General features: G+C 43.3%; 1 protein-coding gene across 1 annotated transcript in view; it reads left to right on the top strand.

Annotated features, from left to right (window-relative positions):
• LOC307247304 (peroxisomal acyl-coenzyme A oxidase 3-like) overlaps window positions 1-21346 on the top strand; it is a 60505-nt gene that overhangs the window by 14316 nt on the left and 24843 nt on the right. The window contains exons 7-13 of the mRNA XM_080023438.1: window positions 2611-2754; window positions 2944-3032; window positions 3469-3565; window positions 6355-6537; window positions 16619-16741; window positions 16951-17071; window positions 20448-20570. Of these exons, the coding sequence (XP_079879564.1) occupies window positions 2611-2754; window positions 2944-3032; window positions 3469-3565; window positions 6355-6537; window positions 16619-16741; window positions 16951-17071; window positions 20448-20570 (880 nt within the window). The remainder of the gene's footprint in view (window positions 1-2610; window positions 2755-2943; window positions 3033-3468; window positions 3566-6354; window positions 6538-16618; window positions 16742-16950; window positions 17072-20447; window positions 20571-21346) is intronic.

Raw genomic sequence — 21346 nt, forward strand, 5'->3', positions numbered from 1 at the left:
CATCACATTAACGTTGACTTGCCCACTGTCATAAAAGGTGATTTAAAAACTCCCCTGATGGATTCTCCTGACAATGACTAACCTGTAACTTTTAACCGAGCTCCCTTTCAAACTCTGGAAAGTATGAAGGGAGAACTATACCACCTGAGAAACTTAAATTAGTAAACAAGTAAGCTGTACTCTGAAAAATTTAAAACTTAACCTAGAAATGCCGGCAAAACACAACCTGAGACAATGACTGTTTCTACCTAGCAAATGGTCAAAGCCGTCTCCCAAAAAAGCGGGAGCTTTTTTCTTCTTCTTTTTTAAAGGGGATATTTCATGAAAAACTCACCTTTATTAGTGCTTGTGCACATACATTTGGACCTCTAATGGGTCTACTAAAACACAAACTGTGAAATAAGACAACCCAATCAGTTTTTTGTAGGCTCCCTATTTCAGAAAACGTGCCGTTCAGATTTGCCTCACCTTCCTACGTCAAGTGGTGGCTTATTATAGAATTAGAACTGCCCCCCATTTGAGTAACTCCAATCTCGGCTTGAGAAATACCTAGTGCCAGACCGCTAGAATTATGCTGAAGCTAAGAGCTAAGAATGGGAACGGCTGTTGTTGGCTGCACAGACCAGCACAAATCTTCTAAAATAAATCAATAGGAACTGTCTGTGACAAAACTGCAGATGAGGGAAATTGTAAGTATTTTAAAGATAATTCTGCTGTGTGTCTTTTGCTGTTTTTGAGGAATACCTGTCAACCCTCCTGTTTTTCCTGGAATTCTCCCATATTTTACCCCTCTCCCCCACTGTCCTCCCATTTAAACATTTTCTTGTAAATCTCCCGTATTTTAAACCTTTCTGGAAATAAAAAATAAAAAATAAAAAAAAATAAGGTTTGCTGGTAACATTGACAGTAGGCAGCACTACGTGATCCGCTGCGTGTTTCTCCAAACAAAACCAATAAGAGCAATATGTTTATTGTATATGTATTTTTTATTTTCCTCCGTATCCTAATTGAATAAAACAAAAACAAAAAAAAGCCCTGTGCGTAATGGGGTGATATAGAGAGCGCCCCCCTAGTTCTGGAGTGGGGCGTGGGCAGCAGCAGCTCATTTGCAATTAAAGTGATACACAGGGAACAGCAGGAACAGAGGGGGTATAGAAGCATGTTATAATGTCTTGAATACATTATCTGAGTGGTATTTTCAGCAAAAAACTTCAGAGACATGTTTTGGGGACCTCAGAGACCTATATGTGTCAGTTTCTCCTACCACACGCCACCCGAGTGGCATTTTCAGGGCCCTCTGGCACAGAGACACAAAACACGATGGGTTGAAGACACCAGTTTATTGTAGAGAGGAGGCTCGGTGGAATTAGCCGGGAGCAGATCGAACATGTCATGACAGGGCTCCCATCCTGAGTGTGTGTGAGGATGGCAGTGTTACCTGTTACTCGTTATTTGGTCTAACGAGCAACAGGTATGCAGCCATCTGAGCCAATCACCTACATCCAGGTCAGGTGTGGCTGCTCAGCCAGACCACCCCCAACACCACACTATATTAACTGGTTGAAAAGGAGTATAATACGGGACCTCAGTGTTTCCCCTAGCGCTGCGCAGCAAGTGGACTGCAATAATGTTTGCATTAAAACTTTTGTTCCCTTGGTATATTCAAGACTTAGAACAAAGTGATCACAAGGAGAGGATGGCTGAATAAGCCATATTTATTGCATTAAAATAAGCTGTGTAACCAATGACCTTTGCAAAACATTAGCACATCATGAACACAGTGTGCATGATTCATTGCTGCATCTTCATCTTCCTTGGCTTGGAGAAAATGCCACCATGGCATCAGGATGTGGAAATTTTGCCATAGGAGGCCCATTTATTGAAGTCGTTGTTCACACTGCTCACAGGAACGGTGAGTGCAGTAATTTAAAGGTGCAGTGCGTAGAATTTAGTGGCATCTAGCTGTGAGGTTGCAGATCGAGACCAACTATGGTGGCACATACACACACTCACACATACACAGGTGGACTCATCACAGGCGCAAACACACAACCAGCACCTGCTTTGAACACACCCCCGAACACCCTCCTGATTACATCCCTTTCCTCTTCCTCATTTACTGCCATAGACACCACAGGAAGAGGCCACATGCTGAATTGCTGTTCCTATTTTCCTGGGCTTAATGAACTCTTTGTCGATACAATGTTTTGTCGTCTGATGTTTCTATGTTTACGGTTTTCCATGTAGTTGTTTGGTTTTATGTTTATTTGTCCCACCCGTGGCGATTCTCCCCTCTTGGAGTAGTAGCGATTAGTTGTTTATAGATGGTGGTAAGATGGTTCTTCAAAGAAGGGGATTGGTGTCAAAAAAGCTGTACTCCTGTCATCCCACAGGTCGTCCACAGGACAGAGCATTTGCAGCAGTTGTTGATGATTTAAGAATTAATAAAGAGTTGCATTGCAGGTTGAGAAGTTGAACTCTACTTGCAGACTAACTCTGGTTTAGATGCAATGGCGTACAAATACTCTGTGCATGCCCAGCATGCTGACAGCACAGGTTAAAAAAAACAACAATCCACTTTGTCAAATTGCAATATCGTCCACCCAATAGGAGTTTGTGATCAACTCCCCCGACTTTGAGGCCGCCAAGTTCTGGGTGGGCAACATGGGAAAGACCGCCACACACACCATCGTGTTCGCCCAGCTGTACACTCCGGACGGGGTGTGCCACGGCCTCCACTCGTTCATTGTCCAGGTGCTTGTATTTTCTGTTAACTAACTGTTGACGGCAGCAATGCAATTCCTTCTACTGATTGTCTTGCCCAAAAAACTGCTGCTCTTTAAAGTGAACGACTTGGACAGTGGCAAAACAACAAATGACTAATTATCCAACTGTTGGCTGAACAGTAAAGCAAGATGTATGTTTTCTACAATTTACATTCAGCTCAGAGATCCCAAAACCTTGCTCTCCCTGCCTGGCGTCATGGTGGGTGATATGGGCAAGAAGCTGGGACAGAACGGGCTGGATAATGGGTAAGTGCTTAAGGAATTTTTTGATAAGGAACAATTTGTGTGTTGTTTTTTTTTGGCGAGAGACAGAGAAATTATGAGAAAAATGATGGTTGTAAAAATGCTATTGGAATTCTTTCTTCATTTCACTGCAGTGTGTGCTAGACATTTACTTACAAAGAACAAATCTAAATCAAACAAACTATCTGAACTCGCCTGTCTGATTTCATTATAGAGTATTATCAATATTGTTTACCATAGATACATAGACATGAAGGCTCTGAAGATAGAACAGAGATGTGTGGTGTGTGTGTATTGGTCAGATAGTCTGTAATCCAGGAAACAACAAGGGAGTCCACCTACATCTTACAGCTTCCTTGTTAAATGTCTTCAGCTCCTTCTGCATCCGCGTTAGTTTGAGCTGATTGGTTCTGAGTGTTTGTGCTCTCTCGTTTGGCAGGTTTGCAATGTTTACCAATGTAAGGATCCCTAGGGAAAACTTGCTAAATCAAACAGGTGATGTCACGCCGGAGGGAGTCTACGTAACGCCTATCAAGGTTTGTCGACACGTTCGATGCTGTTTCAACTCTAGCAGATTTGTAAACTCAGTTTGGGCATGTCTCCATCTTAACGGAGCTTTTTTCTTTTCTTTTTTTTATTTTTCTTTTTTCCAGATTACCGTATTTTCCGGACTATAAAGCGCAGCTGTATATAAGCCGCATCCGCTCTATTTTAAAAAAAAGAGATATACAAGCCGCACCGGGCTATAAGCCGCAGATATCTATGTTGAAAAATTAGATATTTACTGCATGTACAGAACGATTTTGAACTGTAAATGTACATGTATGTACCTGAACAGATTCTTTCCGAACAGTGCCTTTTAACACGGCAGCAACTTTGCTTTTCGCATGCGGCCAGTTTTTGTGAATGACTTCTCACCACTTGTCATCCAAGCCTCCCACTCAACCCGGAGTGCAGCTTTAAATGCCCGATTCACACTGATGTCGATGGCCTTCAACTTAAAACTTGCATCATACGAACTTCTTCGTGTGGGTTCCATGATGAAGGGGCGAGGATTTGAAAATAATTACCAGTTTATCTTATTTTTGATTTTGACTTCTCCAGTTAAACAATACCTGCATTGTCCTTACCTTTTGTCCCCAGATCTAGAAAAAAATGGCTATTTGTATAGTTTTGCTCGCAGCCAATCACGGCAAGCTTTTTTCGATTTTATGTAACGTGTCTGACGGGCTCACGGCAGCAGCAGCTACAACAGTCTTTTAAAGGATAACAGGGCTGCCCCCTGAAAGTCAACGATTTGAATCATCATTCAGAAACCCGTTAGTCGACTGTGATTCTTCAAGTTGATCAGTCGTTTTTTTGTTTTGATCCGGTCATTCAGTGTGCATTACAGTAACAGGATAAAACAGAAGCTTAAAAAAATGCATAGGGATAACATTTCAATGAGGAATTTAAAAAAGGGGAGTCATAAATATATTTTTAACTATGTGAACATGGCTCTCCATGGCCCTGATCACTGTGCCCTGTTCCTCCACATAAATCAACTAAAACTTTAATGGTACTGGCATTGATACTTGTATCATCATTTTTAAACAATACCCATCTCTAATATTTGTACATCTGCGAATCAGCTGACATCCATTAAAAAAAACCCATTAAAAAACAAAAGACAACTGAAATTTGTACCAGTTGTTGGGCAGCACATGTACTCTCAGTGGTGGTAAGATGAAGAAAATCGATGTAATTTTTTCTTTAAGTTATAAAGTTGAAGGTTTATGAGATTTCCCACATGGAACTTATAAAGTTGGTCGTCTAGTAATCTAAAGGTTGCTGGTTCGATCCCAGGCTCCTGATAGCATGCTGTAGTGTCCTTGAGCAAGACACTTAACCCCTAATTGCTCCTGATGGCTGCATCGTTGGTGTTTGAATAATTGCAAGTCACTTTGGATAAAAGCATCTGCTAAATGTAAATAACATATTGATGTTTTTTTATGTGGGGTGACTAGATTTAATCATAACAGGTTACTAATTAAACCACAACACACGTGTAGTGTCATTTTTAAGAAGAAAAATAATAACATTTTAGAATATAAAGACCTGCTTCCGTAGAGACTGGAAGTGTTTCAGTTAAAAAATGGTGAGTTGGATCAGACTCGCCATATTTCCGAATGTTTTGTTTTTCTTGTTTGTTTGTTTTTTGGCTTCCGAAAACAAATAACATTTGTTTGACCAGAAATGATTCTAGCTCAAGAGTGGGGAAAAATGTCCAACATGATGCCAATATGGAGCATTGCCGGGAGATTTATGGCTTTCGGTGCAAGTGGGAAAGGGGCTTATGGTGAAGATTACAGGGTATGAAAAATCTGACTAAATTACCTAAAATAAAAATGAATTGAGGTAATAGGGGGGCATGGGTGGATACTAAAAATCTTAAAGATGGTCTAGAAAAATGCATCTTAATGTGGCTTAATGTAGTTTAATTCATATATCAATTAAAAAATGTCTCTTATACCCGTCTACTTTGGTTCATATCTAAATCATATGACCTGAAGTTTCTGGTACAACTTTGAAATGTTGTTTTTTTTTCTTCTGTCCAGTAGTAGCTCATTAAGCGACATTAAGCTGCCTATTTTGACATATGCAGCCTAATAAAATCAAAATTTGATATTAAAATAATTTATTGTCATTTTCTTGACAATAAGTGGTAATAAGATCATTTTGATCAGTGTTAAAGGTGCCAAAATGATTGCTTGAACTTTAATTTTCATGAAAGTTGGGGGTGGTTGGTTGGCTTGTTGAAATTACCAACACAATGTGTTTACACCTTCAAGCCACATGAGGGAGCAAACATTTTGTTTGTCTTAGAAATGGTCGGTTCACCTATTCAAGCTACAACATCAGTGCTAAATGCAGAAATGGCTATGAAAAATGTGGGTTGTGTGGCCTGGTGCTGCTGTGAGAGTTATTACTTTAATGTTACAATATCAGTTTTGACAGTTTATTTGCCCCGTTTTCCAGGAGGCTGAAGAGAGAGAGAGGTTTGTCAGCAAATGACTCTTTGCCACAGTCAGGGATGGAAAATTCCACATTTCTCCCAGAGATGTAAATAACCAAGACAGCAGTGTTCTTGGCGAGGGGGGGATTCCAGTAACATCGTAGTATCTATGTACCACTTAAGAACAAAATGATTCACCATTTTTACAAAGGAAAGCAAACACATTTATCAAAGTTTGTGTTTCTTTCTTTCTTTCTTTCTTTCTTTCTTTCTTTCTTTCTTTCTTTCTTTTAATCTATCAATTATTCCTCTCCATCCTCTTTTCTTTAGGATCCCAGAAAGCGGTTCGGGGAGTCCCTTGGCGCCCTATCTGGAGGCAGGCTAAGCATCTCCAGGATGTCCTGCATCAACCTGCAGCTGGCCCTTACTGTGGCTTTGCGGTTCTCTGCTGTGAGGCGTCAGTTCGGACCCAAGAACGGAGAGGAGGTCCCTCTCCTGGAGTACCAGCTGCAGGTACCACATGAAGATCGGAAGTTTTCTTGCGGGCAGGGCAGGCTAGACTGGGCTAGTACAGTGGTGGTGTATCATTTTCCAACCTTTTTTAGAATTTAATATATGGGCTTGAAGAAACGTCGGCCCATTGCTCCTTGCAAAGTTGCTTCATCTCAGTGACGTTAGTGATGAGCTCCTCAGTTCCTCAGTTCCCAGTTCTGTTGGATAAGGGTTTGGACTTTGGCTGGCTATTTCTGAAACACTGAATTTCTTCTCCTTTAACCGTTCTTTGGTAGACCGACTTGTGTGTTTAAGGTCGCGTTGCTGCTTGAACTACATCTGTCCATAGAAAATTCTTCCAATAACCTTCTGGTTCAGCCAAGTGATCTTTAGCAAACTTAAGACAGGCAGCAATTTTCTCTTGGAGAGCAGTGGCTACCTCCTTGCCCTTGTTCCATGTTTGCTTGATGGTGTACCCATGAACAGTGACATTAGCCCCTGCAAGAAAGGCCTGCAGATCTCAAGACTTTAGCCTGGGGTTCTTTGTGACCTGGAATCTTCTACGCCTTGCTTTTTGTGATTTTTTGTTTGACCACCACTCCAAGGGAGGGCAACAATTGTGTTGTATTTTCTCAACTTCTACACTATCTGCCTGACAGCGGACTGGTGGAGCCCAAACTCTTTAGAAATTATTCTATAACCTTTTCCAGCCTGTTGAGCAACGATGACTCTTTTTCTAAGGTCCTCAGGTCCTCCTTTGAGGCATGGTGTGCTCTGGTATACATTTAATATTTCTATTAATGATAAATGACCACACTTTTGTAGTAAAGACCCATCTTTACTTTTTTTAAGTAAGGTAGTGCCAGCCAAGCTTACACCTTATTGTCATCCCATTGTTTGCAACACATGACACTTCACTTAAGTAAATGGATAATACAAGAGGTTCACATACTTTGTACGACATTTAATGTTGGTTCATAATTGGGGATTCAAGCTCCTGGGGCTTCTTGTAAAATTCCCAGAAATGTTTGTTTCCTAGAATGTTTAGTTCTACAGAAATGCTTGCGCAATTACCCGTGAGATGGTAAATGATAGCAACATGAAATTTGGCACATGCACAGATATTCTCTTGCAAATGGTTCACAAACTAAAATGATCCAGATCGGTCAAATGGTGGCACTATAATTAAAAGTCAAGTCAAGTCACACTTTATTTATAAAGTGCATTTCATATCACAATGTGCTTTACAGAGAAATACAATCAAAGAAAATATACAGTATAACATGTCTGTGCAATCATAAGAACAGTCAGTGCAGAATAAACAAATCACAGACACACGGACACACACACACACACACACACACACACACACACACACACACACACACACACACACACACACACACACACAGAATTCTGTCATAGACTATAGTGCACAGCAAAGTTTTTAACCTGGTTTTAAAAGTGGTCAGTGTAGGGGCCTCTTTCAGGTCCTCAGGCAGGATGTTCTTTCTACTTGGGGCATAGATACAGAAGGCAGCCTCCCCTGCTCTAGAGTTAGTACGAGGGATGGTAAAAAGACCACTGCCTGTGGACCTGAGAGTTCTTGCTGGTTTGTGTATAATGAGCATTTATTTTATATACTGAGGTGCAAGGCCATTTATCGCTCTATATCCAAGTAGCAGAATCTTAAAATCAATCCTAGTTTTAACAGGGAGCCAATGTAGAGATCTAAGAACAGGTGTGATGTGTTCAAACTTTTTTGTCCCAGTGAGAACGTGTGCAGTCGCATTTTGGATTAACTGTAGCCACTGCACAGCTGATTTTGGGAGGCGGGTGAATAGGCCATTACAGTAGTCTAATCTAATTGTTATGAATGCATAGATTAATTGGAGTCTGCTTTTGACAGGAAGCCTCTTAATTTTGAAATGTTTTTAGATGGTAGAAGGCTGATTTTGTCATGTGATTGATATAGCTCTTAAAATTTGGATCACCGTCTATGATTACACAAAGATTTCTGGCTTCATTCTTGCTCTCCAGAGACAGTGATCTGAGATGAGCTGCAATTTTCTGTCCCTGAGCTTTTGCACCAAAGATGAGTATTTCTGTTTTATCTTTGTTCAGTTGTAAAAAGTTCTGTGACATCCATACATTAATATCATTAATACACTGAGTGAGGTAGTGTAAGGGGAGTAGGTCATCAGGAGATAGGGATATGTACAGTTGTGAATCATCTGCATAATTATGGTAATTTATTTTGTGTTTCTTTATAATATGTGCAAGTGGAAGCATATAGAGATTAAACAATAATGGTCCAAAAATCGAACCTTGGGACACTCCACATAATAATATCCACTATGTTCAAGACAAAATCTCCAATGGACACAAATAACTGCATGTCCTGTAGGTAGGTTCTGAACCAGTTTAGAACCGGGCCAGGTAGGCCAACCCATTTTTTTAATCTCTCCAATAAAATATGATGGTCAACAATGTCAAAGGCAGCGCTGAGATCCAGGAGCAGAAGAACAGATCGTTTTTTAGAAACAGTATTTATATGCAGATCATTCACAACTTTAGTGCTGTGTCTGTGTTCTATGGTGAGTTTGAAAACCAGATTGATCAACAGTGGAAAAGAGGACTTTACCATTGTTGATATTTTCATGAATGTTTTTTGAGAAGAAGGACTGTCTGGCCTGTTTAATTTCTATGTCGTATTGATTGAGTCTATCCTTGTAAATTTCATGGTGAACCTAAAGTTTTGTTTTTCTCCATTTTGGTTCTGCTTGGCGACACTCTCTCTTAAGCTGCCTAACAACTGCTCCATTTCTCCACGGAGCTTTTTGTTTTTCTGTTTTGAGTTTTAACAGGTGCAATGTTATCAATGATATTTTGTATTTTTGAGTTTAAGTTGTTCGCAGGATCCTCAGTTGATGATGCCATGAACAGCGATAACTCATTTACAATTCTCTTAAAGGTTTCAATGGTTTTATCGTTAATGATGTGTTTTTCTAATTGTCCCCCTCTGTTGTACAGGAAAGCAGACACGTCAAAAAATATGCAATAGTGATCTGAAATAGCAACATCCATGACACAGCGTACAGTGATATCAAGTCCTTTTGATATTTTGATAAGTCCAGAGGATGCCCCTTATTGTGGGTGGGTCCAGAAACATGCTGAGTGAGGTCAAATGCCTCCAACAGGCCAATGAAGTGTTGAGCATCTGGGCCTGTTTGATTGTCAACATGAATATTAAAATCACCTGAGATTATTACACAATCATAATCAGTGGAGACCTTGGATACTATTTCAGAGAATTCATCAAGAAAGCCACATTTAGATTTTGGTGGCCAATGGGCTGCGATGATTTATAAAAACAGAGCACTGCAGTTTATGGACAAAGCAATGTGTTCAAAAAAACGTGAATTCCCCAAGGGGGATTTCCTTACAGCTGTAACTATCAGAGAAGACAGCAGCTATTCCACCACCTCTCTTATCAGTTCTAGTGGTTTGGATGAATTTGAAATTAGGAGGTGTTGTCTCAATGAGTGAGACTTTGTCATTTCTGTCCAGCCAGCTCTCAGTCAGTAGAGTGAAATCCAGGTTATGGGTACTTCTCAGAACATTAACTAAAAATGATGTATTTGTTACGATCTGACGTTTAATAAAGCCATTTTTATTGTTCTGGGTTCATGGCTTTGTGGGGGACTGATAGAGTTCTGAGTTGAAGTCCAAACTGGTAATAAATTGTTTAGATTCCTGTATGTTACAGGGAAGTTACGTGATTTGGGTCTATAGTTTATAATTACAGGAATTTGTAAAGCAGATTGACAGTCATTAATGTTCGTAGAGTACCACTACCACTACCAAATATCAGTAGTGAAGACAAGATTTCAACGTAAGTTCCATGTTCATGGCGAGGAGAAATCAAAAATTTGATATTTAACAAGGCCATAACGAGGGCTGTGACAATATGAAAAAATTAAATATTGTGCTCTTTTTTTTAATTGGAATTTAAAGTCAATTTATGCTATTTAAAAACATGTACAAACAACATCAACTGTATGGGCATTAATTAATCTAACTCCCAACTGCTTACTTCACGCTTCTTTCTTTAAGTCTGTGTATTGTGTGTGTGTGTATGTATTCAATTGAACGCTATCTTTAGATATCACAAGTACTGAAGCCTAGAAATAATTAGTCAACTCGGATTTTTCAAGTCGAATAGTCTTTTTAGTTTTGTTTTGTTTGGCCTTTCAGTGTGCGTTACAATAGCAGGATAAAACAGAAAGAACCTTCCAAAAATTTACAGGGATATCATTTCAACAAGAAATTAGAAATTAGGGGAGTCATAAATACATTTTTTATGTGTGAATCCTCCCCCATTTATTTAATATGGGGGATGCGTGCGGTGCACAAAGCTGAAGTTACAAGCAGAGCAACTCAAAAGTTTTGTTGCTCCAGAAGGCCTTGAACATAGGATGGAAGACAGTTAATGATGATAACTCAACAATGATGATCATGTTTATATTTCACATCACACACCATATTCACTCCTGTAACTTTCACCAGCAAAAAAATGAAATACAAAAAAATATATTATTTTATTTATTACGCCAGCTGCAGGTACTCCCTGGGAAAAACGAAACAAACCTGATGAATGAATCAACCAGGGAGATTCCGGTTGTTTCATTTATCATGTTGAAACTTATCGGCCCGTGATCGGAAATTACAATAGGGTGGATTTCAGGATTAGTGATTCGCTAGAAACTTTGGTGGGGTGGTGAATAATATGTGTATTCTCTAAAATGTGGGTTATTTGATCGCCAACAATCCCCAAGAGCAAGATCACTCATGTATTGTTTTATAGTTTCCGACGAATGCCAGGATTTGTGAATATTTCTGGCTTGAAAACGGTCTAAATTTAGATCCAGTACAGTGTTGAAGTCTCCTTCCAATATGATAATTGATTCAGAGAATTCTAAGAGTTTTGAAAATATATTGTGAAAGAAATTTGGGTCATCCTCATTGGGGCCATAAATATTAGCTATGGGTAATTTGATGTTACCTAAAATCCCATTAATCATTATGAAACGCCCTTCTAGGTCTGATATTGTGGTTTCATTTTGATATGGGATACTTTTATTGATCAATATAGAGACGCCTCTTTTTTTTGAGTTGTATGATGCGGAAAAAATCTGATTAATCCATTTAGCTTTGAGTTTGAGGTGCTCAGATGCAGTGAGGTGGGTTTCTTGCAGTAGACAGAAGCTGGGGTTCATCTTGCTGAGGTGAGTTAGGATTTTGCTACGTTTAGCAGGTGAGCCCAAGCCTCTCACATTCCAACTAACAAACTTAATGGGTGTCATTGAAGCTAGTTAGGGGGTTGATGGCACAGTGCATCCAAGGCAATAGCTATACTACCGTTCCCATGCTTTTAGATTAGTCGGAAATGTCCTCCTTTACATTCCTTTTCACTGCCATAGTATTGTAGGAAGTTTGTAGGGATACATAACTACACAAACACATGACAAGTAGACAAAGATAAACACAGAACATTGCCGGATTAGACATACATAAAGTGAAAGACAGTATAGAGTGAGAGTGATAGGAGAAGTAAGGAGAGAGGAATTAGGGAGGTGAGATGATGAGAGAAGTATGGAGGGGGAGTTAGGAAGGTGAAGCGATATTTTAAATCGGGGAGTTTCAGGGTGGTGTGGAGAAAGTCTTTCATCATATTATCTGGGGACTCGGTGTTGTTCTCTGGGATCCCAGAAAAGATGAGGTTGTCCCGCATTCCTGCAGGATTGTATATCCAGGATTTACATTTACATTTACATTTAGTCATTTAGCAGACGCTTTTATCCAAAGCGACTTACAAGGGAGAATAACATTCAAGCTACATTGCGATAGTCTCTTTCATTATTTTATTAGATTTTTTTTACAACTTCCATCTCCGCTGTGATGCGCTTCGTGGAGGTTTTTAGATCTGCGTTGTCTTTTTGCATCCCGCCGACTGTGCGGTGCAGGAAATCAAGACTAGCTTTGATCTTGGTAACGTCTCGGAGAAGTGGACCAAGCATGTCCAGCTTCCTGTTAATCTCATCCAAGACACTAACCTCTACAGCACCCGGTATGAGATCGTCTGTGTCCGTTGCTGAGTCAGTCTTCTTCCTTTTCGTGGTTGCTCCCCGGCCTGCTGCGCCCCTGGATCAATCCGGTCGCAACTCGCCTATCTCTCCCAGTGCCAACACTCATACTCAGCACATACACCACACAATAGACCGAGGGCTTGCGGGATGGCGGGGTGCAGGCTATGTGTGTGGGGGTGCGGCGGGCAGCTGCCATCTTGCCTGTCACGCTCCTGCCCAAGCATGCTTCTCGTCCGTCCCAAAATTTTAATTCCACTCACATTAGCTTCGAACACACACGCATTGGCACACCAATCCTACTCCAAACAACACTCCATCGTACCAGGGTCTGTGAGACAGGAGGGGTGCGAGGGATTTGGGTTCGACCTGCCTGAAGGACTCGCACCCCCAGCCCCGCAATTTTAACTGCAGTTACCAACAGCACACATTGAGCACTGGGGTTTTCCGGGGTGGCCGGTCGCTGGCAGGTCGGTGTGGGGGCGTGGTTGGCCAGGGGGCGGTCGAGTGGTCCCCGCCTCCCGGCCTGGCTGGAGTCCTGACGGCTTGCGCCTGGTGGCTTGGGATGTGCTGCGACCTGGCGGGGCTGCGGAGAGCACCGCCGGGTGCCTTCTGGTGCCCCTGGGGGGACTGCTTGTCGTTGGGGGTGTGGGTCGAAGGGCCTGTATACCTGGTGGCCTGCCGGCATCGCCGGGGGGGGTGTAACATCGAGGTGCCCCGCCCTGGACACTTGCTGCTACGTGTATGGTCACTTGGCACTCACGCCGGGCGGGGCACCTGGTCGGCTGCGGTGGGGCGGGACCCCCGGCCTTGTGCGGGGCGTGGGTGTTCGTGGGGGTCTTGCCAGCCTGCCCATGGGGCGGGCGGCTCGGGCGGGGTGTCGGTCTGTCACCACGGGGCCGTGATCTGGGCCTGCAGTCTGTGCCTTGCGCCCGTGGCCCGATTTCTGTGCCGGCGACTGCGTCTTGTGCCTGCGCCCGGGGGTTCAAGATTCAAGATTTTTATTTGTCCCATTGGTTGGTTGTATGTGTGCGCCCCTTGGGTGCAGGGCCTCCTCGTTCTCCCTGGGACTTGGTCATGGTCCACGGCCCTCTGGCTTCTCTGGGGGCCCGGGGGTCTTCCGTGGACGCAGGGCGGGGTACCCGGGGATCTCCTGCAGCCCGGGGTTGTGGAGTTCGGGGGGCTTCGGGGCCCCTTGCGCTGCTTGGAGGCGCCACAACATAATACCGACCTTCTACACCAGTACCAATGGGGATCATGTACGGGTCATGTACACTCACCGGTGGACATCTTACACACACACACACCCACGCACGCATGCACACACGCACACATGCACACACGCACCCCTGCTTGGAGTGCACCCCAGCAACTGGGGGTGCTTTATTTACTGCCACGGGACCAGTTGTAGTTCCAGTTTTCCTGAACCTAATTCAGTTTTTCAATACATGTTGTTGTCAAATGTTCATGTTTTTGTGTAAATGTTGTTTGTTTCTATGTTTATTTGTCTCACCGTGGTGATTCTCCCCCTCTTGGAGTAGTGATCAGTTGTTTATAAACCCAAACATGATCTACCAACCCCCAACCACCACCAACCCCCCCCAAAGAGGGGGGTTGGTGGTGGCTCTCCATTACCAAAACTGTGCTCTTGTCATTCTACAGGGCGTCCACAGGACAGAGTTATTGCTGCAGTTCTTGATGATTTAAGAATTAATAAATAGTTGCATTGCAGGTTGAGAACTTGAACTCCACTTGCAGACTAACTCTGTCCTGGATGCAAATGGCATTCAAATACCCTGTGTTGTATGCCCAGCATGCTGACAGCACAGGTAAAACAAATGTGATTAGTGGAATTTCACGAAACTTGCTGTACATGCTTTATAGACTATTATAAGTCGAAATATGCGGTTTAGTTGTTATCGTTAAATACCTGGGCATATTTACGTATGGCCAATCACATGATGGCTTATAACTCAAGTTGGGTTAAGGCAATAATCATGACACGAGGGTAACATGTTAAGACTTCTATGTGTTAGTGACTGTTTAGTGACTGACTGTTAGTGTAAATATTACATGTCTGTGGACACCTTTAATATTTATCCAGCATGTGGCAGTATTGTGGTGATCACTCTAATCCTTTGACCAGTCATCTAAATTCTTGGAACCCTTTAGGACTAACCCTTTGGAACTTCCCTCACAGCTTGCACCATAAGATCTAAATGAGCTATATTTTATAATGTTTTTTTGTGTTTTTGGAGTTTATGAAAATCTGATCCCAGGTTATTGTCAAATGTATGAAGCAATTCAGAGAATTCTAGAGGGTTCACAATCTTTCCAGCACACTGTAGATGAGCAGTTGCCTTAGGGGGTACTCGACTAACTACTGCGGACTTGTAGCTTTATTTTTTTTTATTCAGTATTGAAGAAAAATGGATGAAATCTGGAATGCTTTTAAAACTGGATTTTGTTTAAAGCAATTTGGAAAGTTTCAAATAATATTTAGATGTGTGTGTGTCTTTCACCTCAATTCATATTAACTTCAGATGACAATAATTGACTGCAAGGAATAGTTCAAAGTGCAAGTCTGTCTTTCTTGTGAGCAAGGAAGGGGTATAAGGAGAGAACAGAAGAAGCATTCACCTAGAGATGTCTGTAAACAGCAGTGTATCTCAAAAGTCCCATATACCTTATTTCCTCAAGTAGTGACTGGGGCCTTTATTTACCTCTTCTGCAGAGGGTACAAGGCCTTTATTTGAAGCAGGCTTATATTAAAGGTAGGCTTTTAAAAAAAATCAAATTCCCTCCGTTTAACAAGTCTGTTGATTTATATTTTTGTATGAATTTCGAATCAATTTTCTGTCTGGGTGGCATGCCATGCAAACACACGTATGTTGAAAAAAGAGAGAGCATGTAGCTACCATAATGTGGCACTAGCTGACTGGGGAAATTGTTTTCCAGGTTCGCATTGAACACACCACTTCCTGCTTGGAACAGTGGAGAGCGAGCGCACTCAGAGCGGGGCATTTGCCCCATGAAGCGATCTGCGAGCTGCTATGCATCAGTAGGGAATGGTGTAAATCTACAATAAAAACACACTGTTTTTATTTGCTTTGTTTGGGAGTAGAGCACCGCACTGGAACAGCACTGCAGCTCCAATCAGTTTTTGCCCCGGTCTTTATTTGAGGCAGGCTTTTATTTGATCATGTAGACCACGCCCCTAGCGGTTATTTGAGGCCCGGTTTTTATTTGACTAATGGATTGTATTTTAGGAACTACAGTAATTAATATAAATCCATAATCTGCCACTGACTTTGAACAGTGGAGTAGGTTGAAACATTGCATGCAAGTATATAAAAAAAAAAAGGGGCTTGGTACACTGTAGGCTATGACTTAAGTAAAGTCCATATATATCGCTTACCTCAACAATGAACTAGCTTTTAGCTAGCTAGCCTAGAACAATACTCTGTTTATCGATAATTTATAGCCTTAACTAGTCGTTTTATTGAGCACTTTTTATTTCAAGCAAATTTGCATCTGTAGTCCCTGGACAGGGAGTGCAAACAAGACATACAGTCACAATCGAATATGATACAATACAGTACATAATGCAATGCAATAATACACACATGCAAATCCAACAGTGTACAATAGTTGATTTACAAGATTATAGCTAAACAAGGCACTTGTGTTGTATATTTCAATTTGCTACTTATTTAGCCAGGAAAGCAGTGAAAGTCGCTGGAGAGTGGGTAAATGATCTATGATTATAGAAGCTACCGCTGAAAATGAGTGGCATTGTGAGTAATTAGAGGTATTGCGGCGGGGAACATAAACATTCTATGTTGGGTGAAACATTTCCCTATCCCTTTAAAAAGGAAAGCAGCTAGATAGACATGGGTTAATTCTGTGTGTGTGTGTGTGTGTGTGTGTGTGTGTGTGTGTGTGTGTGTTTACAGCAATGGCGGCTACTCCCCTATCTTGCGGCAGTGTATGCCATAAATAGCTACTTCAAATTCTCCTTCACAAAATTTGGGGAATTCTCGAGTGGACAGATGATGAAGAACAAGGACCAGAGCCACGTGAGTAAGCCAAAGGTGGAGAAGACAAAACCAAGATGGCTGTGGGGGCTTCATAGTCCCACTTACACTGTGAACCGTAGAACAACTTGTACTTTTCATAAAAAAAAAAGCCTGTTTCCTCGCCAGCATGATGGTTGAGGTCGTCAAAAGGGAGCAGACTCCATTCGTCCATGGAAATGAATTGGGTTGAAAGTGTTTCCTGTGTCCAGGCGGAGCTGGGGCGTGAGATCCACGCAGTGTCCTGCGCTATAAAGCCTCTGGGATCCTGGACCGCTCAGAAGGGGATTCAAGAGTGCAGAGAGGCATGCGGTGGACACGGATACCTTTCCAGTAAGCCTCACTTTCTCTCTCTCTTACACACACGCACGCATGCACGCACGGACACGCATATATATACAGTATATATATACTTTCATGCACACTTTTCTACAATAACTTTTGAAAGCGCTCCACTCTAGCAAAAAAAAGCAGCCAGACTGCAGCTGCCTTTTAAGACTTAAGCTGTGTCCAGAATGGTATACTACAAATAACATTCTACATACATTCTCTTACATAATACATACTATTGTGTGTGAGTAAAAAAACTCCTTAGACACGCTGCACCGTAACTTTCAGCCATTTGCGGGTTGATGGCGATACTCTATAGAGTTACTGAAGCTATGTAACTCCAGTTCTATGAAGGAGGCATAGCCCTTGAGGGGTATGGTGGTGGTATATATCCAATCCTGCATAGTGGAACTACTGAAATTCATCATGTGCACTTGCATCAGCCAATCAGGATGGAGCAGCATAGCCTATATAAACCACCTTTGTCATCTAAAACCAATTCAGCAAGACTGCCAGCAGCCCAAACAGTTTCATGATGGTCAGTGCTGTCTTTGGCCCAACCGGACAAGTCCGAGGACGGAAATAAAGTCCACGCTCCGTTGTTTGGACAACCGGGCCCTCATCTGCATGGTGTCTAACTGTAGACCCAGATAGACCACCTGCTGACTGGGTGTGGGAGTGCTCTTCTCCCAGTTTATCGGGAACCCCAAGTCTGTGAGGTGTTTGATCACAAGCTTGACCGCGAGGGACTGCTAGTGCCACAGAGGGAGCCAGGATCAGGATGTCGTCCAGATATATCAGAATTCGGACCCCTTGACGACACAGTGGCAAAAGTGCTGCCGCGACACAGCAGGAAAACGCAGGGAGCGAGCTTGTAGCTGAACGGTACCCTGGTGTACTTGTAGGGTATTATATAGAAATGGAGAAACCTTTTGTGTTTCGGCGCCGTCGAGATGTGGAAGAAGGGGTCGTTCACGTCGATGCTTGAAGAGTAATTACCCCCTTGGATCGCCTGCAGCAGCACTTTCACGGTGAGCATGCAAAATGGATGAGTTGTTATGTGGCAATTCAGTGTGCGTAGGAAGTGGAAGTAGTTTGAATAGAACCGCCTGTTCCGAAGCTCCGTGGACACCACTCTCACGGCTCCCTTGCTGAGTGGAACTGCTATCTCTGCGCTCAGAGCTGCAGCCTTCTCCGGTGACATCATCATTGTCCACACAACGTCGGGGTTGGACGAAATTGCAGCACGTAACCCCCTCGCAGTGTCCTCTGCAGAACACAGAGGAGACGCCATCTGGCATATAGCTTGCTTCAGGGGCAGGTGGCTGGCTGGCCAGCCGGGGCATATTGGCTAAGCACTCCTCCGCTGGTCGAAGCCTGACTGCAGGGACACAACCCAAGGTGGCCCCGTCATAAAAGGGATTATTGTGTGCTCCCAGGAACGTGTGCATCTCCGTGGAGTGCGACGCAGTCATAGACATGGCACGCGTAGCCATGCACCCGGACCTTGGTCTCGTCGGTGGACCGGGGGTTCAGGTGCTTGTTGTGTTCTGCCAACTGAGGGGCAGTGTGTCCCGTGAGGGGCGCTGCCCTCATGCAGCTGTGGGAGTCCCACGAGGGCACGTCACACCCACCCGGTGAGGTACTGTGTGCAAGCAGCCTTCAGTTACATTCACCTCCTTGTGCAAGCGAAGTGAAGGATGATAGACAGTGTTTCCCATAGAGGTTTTTTTCAGGCCTGGAGGTACGCACCGAAAAAACCCTAAACAGACGAGGCATGCAGGATGGCATATTGACGCGGTCAGCTTCAGTCAGATGGCGCAGCAGGCGGTCTGCCAAGGGATCACAAGGAGATAATGACTTAATAAGTTTCATTTATTGCACAAAAATAAGGAGGAGGCCCATTTATTGAAATCTTCATGCAGGCCCCCAAGTGCTCTCCACGCAGCCTATTCCTGAATTCTGTTTTCACCCACCAAAAGTGAAGATTTGTCTTTATTTAGAAAATTCTTAAATTTAAAGATAATCGTAATTTCAAGTCACTGATAGCAGTGGCACTCGCATGACGTCAAAAGTTGTGGGTATGTGTGTCAACTTGCTGTCAAGCTCAGCTGGTACCGGTTAATAAATCGATATTTGGCGTCATTTTTGCTGTTAATTTTATTTCATTTTTTTCTCGTTGGCCTAGAGGCCCAATATTTATTTATTTCATGAAGGAAAGGCTCCATGCTTCCTCCATGGAGGCGGGTGGGGGTGTGAAGCTACTTGCATGCTTTTAAGGGCATGGATCAGAGGACTCAGAGCTCACCGTGTGTGTGGGAGAGAGTCTAGAGTCACTCGCTTTGTTGTGTGCCCCAGGCGCTGTTGACGAGAGGTGTCAGTTACTCAGTTACTCCCCGGCGTCACGGGCGGACAACACTAGGGCTACCGCACACAATCTGTGCCAGAGCCCCTCGTGTCAGCACGCTGAGGAAAAGCAGAGAGGGAAGAGACCTGACCATCATTTGAAGAATACTCCTAAACAACTGGATTGGAAACAAATAACTGTTTTTTTAACACACACTCCCTCTCAGTCTGAGAGGAGGAAACAGCCAGAATGGCTTGCATCTGGGTGAGCACCTGGGTGCACCTCCATCACGTGCTGGTGCGACAGAGGCCTGGTCCTCGTTGAACTGCTTGCAGCCAATGCCCGAAGAGAGGTGGGGACGTCCTTCCTCTCGGTGGCGTGGGGTGGTGACGGTGACGCCATCATCTCTACAGTGGCCTAGCACGTCGGCACGAGATCCATGAAGAATTCACTCCGACAGACCAGCTCGACAGCCAAGACGGAACAGAAGACGTCATGCCGGAGGCAGCATGCTCGGCTCCCAGACAGATGAGGCATTTGTCGTGGGCATCGCCCACTACTGTCAGCCCCATGCATAAGCAGGTGGTTCTACTCGGTAGAAGAGAAACCTTCAAGCCGCTGACTAAAAATCTACTCGGTGACGTTATCTTGAACTTGAACTGTATTTAGAAGGAGAGTACTCATGTATCAGTCGCTGCTGAATTGGAAAAGAGGACAAAGAGGGGCACTTCTAGGGTTGATATAGGCTGTGCTGCTCATGGGCTGAAGTGAGTGACCGTGATGAATTTCAATAGTTTGCTATGCGAGGTTGAATGTAAACCAATCGGAGCATAGCCCCAAAGGGGCAGAACTTCCTGACATAGAACCTTTGCCGCTGTGTCCATTTTGGATGTATTTTGTACATTTAGACTCATGAAACCGGTTGCAGTCTTGTTTTTGCCACACACCACTTCAACAATCCAGATGGCGTGGAGACTCACTCGCTGTCATTGCTTACGTGGGTTGATTTTCTGGTTTTATCTCCTTTTTCAGTGAACCGCTTGGGCGACCTCCGAGATGATAATGACCCCAACTGTACGTATGAGGGGGACAACAATGTGCTACTGCAGCAGACCAGCAAATACCTACTGTCTCTTTTTCAGGCCAAGGAGCACGGTGGGTCCCAAATCCCTTTTGTTTTTTTCTGAACTATTTAATGCTTTTCTAGGCTGTCTGGTGCAATATAGCTATTGCAGGAAATTAACCATCTCTGGATGTGTGTGCTGCTGACATGAACCCTAATAGAAGAATAATGATCACTACCTGCAGAGGGCGGCAGTGTTCAACCGTTACCACTATAGCGTTTTGACGAGGGGTTGATAGTGTGGCTCTCATGGAGTGAGAGACAGCACAAGAATATCTTCTAGATAGAACAATATTATCATACCTCTCCTTCGAAGTCCATTCAGTGCCGTATCCACCCACTTCGAAAAGGTGCATGGGGCTAGGGAATAACTGAATGGTATCAGCTGGTACTCGTAGGTTATTCCCATAATGGCAAAGCAAAGAAACCACTTGTGTGCTGGTAGGATGGGTATTTGAAAATATGCATCCTTGAGATCGACTGAAGTAAACCAATCCCCTGGCATGATGTTACGCAGCAGACACTGTTGTCGGCATGCGGAACAGTCTCTTCACAATCAGTTTGTTGAGAGCTCGTAAATCCAGGTCTTTTTGGGAACCTAGAAGTATTGGAAATAAATGCCGGTCTGACTGTTTACTGGCGGACAACTGATATTGCCCCCTTTCTTACTGGTGCTGCAATCTCCACTGATAAGGCAGATGCTGCCATGGTATTTGACAACACCATCTGTCTGATCCATTGAAAAGGATGGAGGGCATTGTGAACAGCAGCGCGTAACCCCGTCTGAGTGTTCTGCCTAGCCATAGCG

Source organism: Zeus faber, assembly GCF_960531495.2.
Source record: "Zeus faber genome assembly, chromosome: 22".
In the NCBI taxonomy this organism is placed as follows: domain Eukaryota; kingdom Metazoa; phylum Chordata; class Actinopteri; order Zeiformes; family Zeidae; genus Zeus; species Zeus faber.